The 4,580-nt window shown below is 24.8% G+C and overlaps 4 protein-coding genes across 4 annotated transcripts; 3 read left to right on the top strand and 1 right to left on the bottom strand.

The window, feature by feature from the left end:
• Positions 1-35: 35 nt before the first annotated feature.
• On the top strand, positions 36-398 carry ENU1_103400 (vacuolar proton ATPase subunit, putative; the record flags this gene model as incomplete). Its single annotated transcript, XM_008859379.1, has 1 exon — positions 36-398. One exon carries the CDS (start codon positions 36-38, stop codon positions 396-398), a length of 363 nt encoding a protein of 120 aa, XP_008857601.1.
• Positions 399-951: 553 nt separating this feature from the next.
• On the top strand, positions 952-1,407 carry ENU1_103390 (hypothetical protein; the record flags this gene model as incomplete). The annotated part of the gene is made up of 1 exon (XM_008859378.1): positions 952-1,407. One exon carries the CDS (start codon positions 952-954, stop codon positions 1,405-1,407), a length of 456 nt encoding a protein of 151 aa, XP_008857600.1.
• A 906-nt stretch (positions 1,408-2,313) lies between these two features.
• ENU1_103380 (hypothetical protein) lies at positions 2,314-2,970 on the top strand (the record flags this gene model as incomplete). Its single annotated transcript, XM_008859377.1, has 1 exon — positions 2,314-2,970. The coding sequence occupies one exon, from the start codon at positions 2,314-2,316 to the stop codon at positions 2,968-2,970; it is 657 nt and encodes a 218-aa protein (XP_008857599.1).
• A 50-nt stretch (positions 2,971-3,020) lies between these two features.
• On the bottom strand, positions 3,021-4,439 carry ENU1_103370 (hypothetical protein; the record flags this gene model as incomplete). Its single annotated transcript, XM_008859376.1, has 1 exon — positions 3,021-4,439. One exon carries the CDS (start codon positions 4,437-4,439, stop codon positions 3,021-3,023), a length of 1,419 nt encoding a protein of 472 aa, XP_008857598.1.
• Between the last annotated feature and the right edge of the window lie 141 nt (positions 4,440-4,580).

The following is a 4,580-nucleotide window of genomic DNA, read 5'->3' as shown; positions in this document are numbered from 1 at the left end:
AAGAAGAAGAAGATAATGAAGAAGGAAATTCATTAATGGAAATTATCATTTTTAATTCTATTCATGCAATTGAATATATCCTTGGATGTATTTCTAATACAGCATCATATCTTAGATTATGGGCTTTGTCATTGGCACATGCTCAATTAGGATCAGTCTTTTTGGAAAATGTGTTTTATTTATTAATGGAAATGAATATCTTTATTACAATCTTTGTTGGATTTGCTGTTTGGGCTTTGATTACATTGGCAATTCTTATTGGTATGGAGTCATTATCTGCATTCTTACATACATTGAGACTTCATTGGATTGAATTCCAAAATAAATTCTACATGGGAGATGGTATTCCTTTCATCCCTCTACGTTTACCAAAACAACCTTTCCCACCAAATAACTAATCTTTTTTTCTTATTTTTGTTATTTCATCTTATCTTTTTCAACTGTTTTTATAAAAATTATAATAATAGTTTTTTGGTTTATACTTCAACAATGTCTACGTCATGTTTCAATTTTACTTCGAGAGTTATTGCATTTTTGTTCAAACCTAAAAATTAATAAAAATTGAATCTTTTTTTCATTTCATTCTTATTTTATTTTTAAAAACAAAAGATAAGTTTATATTTTTGGAGAAAGTTATTTTTTTTTTTTGGATAAGAGTGTATAATAACCAATATATAATATTCAATAAAATGATATTTCAGTAGGATTAATACAAAAAATAGAAATGCCTAAAAGACCTTTATTTGAGAATGGAATGTCAAACCAACTTTTTGAAAGTGAAAATGTTTTGAAGAGAAGTAACTCAACTTTGTAAACAAAATATCTCCGAGTAATAAATAAGAGAAATGAAAAATAACAAAATAAAGTGCTTTGAATGATGTGGTACGGAATAGTCATATCTCATAAAAGGGTATCATCTGAGAAATACAAACAGAAGAATTTAATTTAACAATGAATACCGCCATTACCATTTCATTCAGCATTCATTATAAAACTAATTTTGGTGAAGAGTTATTTCTTAATCTTGATGATTCAACTTGTAGAAAATTAACTTGGACGCCAGGACATATTTGGATGGGAACTGTTACAGTAGTTCGACCAAGGAGTATTCGTTGGTGGTATTCAGTGGTAAAAGATGACTCAGTAATACGTATCGAAGGTATGATATATCCACGTACATACAGATTAGATAAATTACATAAATACTTTCATGTTTTTGATAGGTGGGAAAATCCTCTCTCTAGTGTATCTCCATTAACATTGTTAGAGAAGCCAACTCCAACAATTAGTGATGATCAACTTAATAGGATTCGTTCAAAACTTTCTATTAAACCAAAAAAATCTCCTTATATCACATCATTCTTAGTAAGAATCCCAAGTTCAATACGAAGTTGTGCTGATTGTTAAATGATAATGTAAAAAAAAAATGTAATAATTAATATTTTTGTACCTATGATTAGTTTCCTTTTCTTTATATAAAGATGTTATTTCTTATTCAAATTACTCTTTCGTTTTGGTTATTCTTTTTTATTTACTTAATCAAACAAAGAAAAAAAGGTTAATATTTTTTTTTCTTATGAAATAAATTCAAAAAAAATAATACACTATTAATATTTAATTTATATCTTCAGTAAATAGAATTAAGGGTATTTTAATATTTGTTTGTGAGATTCTTGATAAAATTGAATTTATCACTTAAAGAAGCTAATTTTAATTCGTAGACACTCATAGAAATAAAACAATAAAATCTTATCATCATCTATTTTTTGATGAATAAAGACATTGTTGTTTATTCTTTGTTATTTGTATTAAAAGTATTTTTTTGTTTTTTAGACAAAATAATCTTGAACACTCAAAAATCATTATTAACTCAAATAAAGTATAAACAAATTCTATCAAAAATGTTGAAGTGGATTATATTTTGTTAGAACAAAGTTTTTATGAATAAAAAAATAAGGAGTATTAACAATATGATTTTTTGATTTTTTTATAAGTTATTTTACTATAATTCATACAAAAACTAGATTTATTAATAAAGAGATGAAAAAAGTGATAAATCCACCTTCATTTTATTTTCGACCTTCACATTGTTTGTTAATTGGTAATATTAATAAAAATAATAGTTGTGATGATTTATGTCGAAAATTTACGCAATATGGAATGGTTGTTGATTTAATTAATAATGTCCAGAAGAATGGGACTATTCAAGTTACGTACGTTTGTTTGATTTCTATATAACTAAAATGATTAGTGTTGATTGAAAAGAATGATTTGAGAGAAGCAGAATGGGCAAAACGTTGTTTGGATGGACAAATGTTCAATGAAAGAAGTATTAATGTTGAATATAGTCTTCCTTTATATTCAACTAATAATCCTAGAGGAATATTATTAAATTGTAATTTAGCAATTTGTTGTAGAATGACACATCATAAAACAAACTTAAGTTGTTTTATTAAGTTATTTCAAAGGTTTGGAGAAATTTATAGTATTTGGGGGTCTTCAAATGGTAAAATCTTTTTTGTTGAATATTATCAACTTCAAGATCACCTTAATGCATTAACAAGTATATCATCATATTCAGATGATTCAATTCAATTTAATTGTAAGTCAATTCAATATTCTCCACATCAAATTGAGATATTAATGACACCATTAAATCATTATAAAATGTTTTCTTCTAACTTTTTTAGTAATAACAATGAACAAACATTGGATAAAGTTCAAATAAATCAACCATTGTCTCAAAACATTGTTGTAGATAAATCAAAAATTGAAGAAATATTGAGACACATTAATGATGAACTTGCTAAAAAGAAGATAGAAGAAAAAGAACATGAATTATCCACTACTTCAACAAAAGAAGTAATTTCTAATCTTCAAAGACAACAAGGACAACGTCCTAAAGAGAAACAAAAAGATAAAACAATAAAAGAATATACTAAACCAAATAAAATACAACGATCCTATTAAATATAAAAAACAGTTTGTTATTGTTTAAGTGAGAATAGAATTTTGTAGAGTCAATGATAGTAATTAAATATTTCATATGAATTTTTTATATTTATATTATTTAAATTTAATATTTCAATTTGAGTATCAACCACCATCTTTATTATAGTTGATGGGATTTTAATAGAAGTTAATCCAAGTTGAAGTAAAGTAAGACAATGAAGTGGAGAATTAATTTCTAATTTTGTTAGATTATTACAATTCATCAATGATAAAGATACTAAGTTAGGTAAATTACTTATATATTCTAATGATGAACAATCAAAACAATTAAGAGTTTTTAATAATGATAGATTTTTAATAGAAATTATAGGAGAATGAGTAATTTTTAATGAAGTAAGTGTTGAAGGAAATAGAAATTCTTGTTCTTCTGTTTTTATATCTAATGAAATTAGTTTTAATGTATCTAAATTAGGTATTGGGACATTTGTTATAAGATGTAAGACAGAAGTAGGTAATTCAAAAGAAATAGACTGAGATATAAGAATGTCTATATTTTGTATTGATGTTAGTTCATTTAAAGAATATATTCCTTGTGTATTAGTATCATCAGATTCACTTTGAGACTCATTAGGAGATAATGGTTGTTGATATTTTGTTGAAATAGTAAATGGTCTAAGATGAATTGTTTCTGGTAAATACATTTGACAAATTGGCATTATTGAACCATCTGTAATATGTTCTAATCCAAATGTAAGTTCTTTATAAGATGTTTTTAATATAACTTGTTTAGTAAGAATTGAGTTAGTAATTTTTGGAGAAAGTGGTCCAGTGTAAGAGAGAATAATTTGATTATTCTTTTTCAATTCATTAACACAATAATCATCAAGATTTTCCATTTGAACTTCAATTAGTATTTGTTTATTTGAATTTAATATCCTTGTGACTCTCTGTATCATTGTGTTGAATTGATGAATTTTTTCAGTACCAACAAAGAATGGTGTAGAACAATATGAACATTTGATAATAATTCGTTTTAAATTTGGTAATGAAAGAAGATCATTCCAAGGGTATTTTAAAACTTCATGTTCTACTTCATCTAAATTAACAAAATTGTAATCAATTTTAAATGTAAAACATTCTAATTGGCATAGGTCTTTTATGTTTTGTATAAATCCATTTCCATTAACTACAAATTTAAGTAATTGGGTATTAACAATATCTAAGTCTGGTGATTCCCTAAATGTTATTCTTTGAATTCCAGATGGAATATGTTTAACAACATCATTAGAGTCATTAAATACATTTATTTGTAATGTTTCACATGAAGGAAATATTTGGTTTGAACGTTCATTGTACCATTGTGCATATCTTAATGAACAAATAGCTCTTTTACATTTTTTATTCACTTGAACAAAGTTTTGAAATGTTTTGAACGTTGTAAAGTAAAGACTGACGTTCATCAGATATACCATTTCCAACTTTACCATAGTAAAATACTGTCTTTTAAAAATTTCAAGATTTCTTAAAATGAAAAGGAAAACTAAAATATAACAAATTCATATCTTACTTTATCTACTTTTAAATCTCTTGTTTATGTTTGTTTATTTTTTATTTGTATTTCAAAAAAA

Source organism: Entamoeba nuttalli, assembly GCF_000257125.1.
Source record: "Entamoeba nuttalli P19 unplaced genomic scaffold asmbl_4433, whole genome shotgun sequence".
In the NCBI taxonomy this organism is placed as follows: domain Eukaryota; phylum Evosea; order Mastigamoebida; family Endamoebidae; genus Entamoeba; species Entamoeba nuttalli.
The sequence above is the reverse complement of the archived record's forward strand: the minus strand, read 5'-3'. Positions and strand labels throughout refer to the sequence as shown.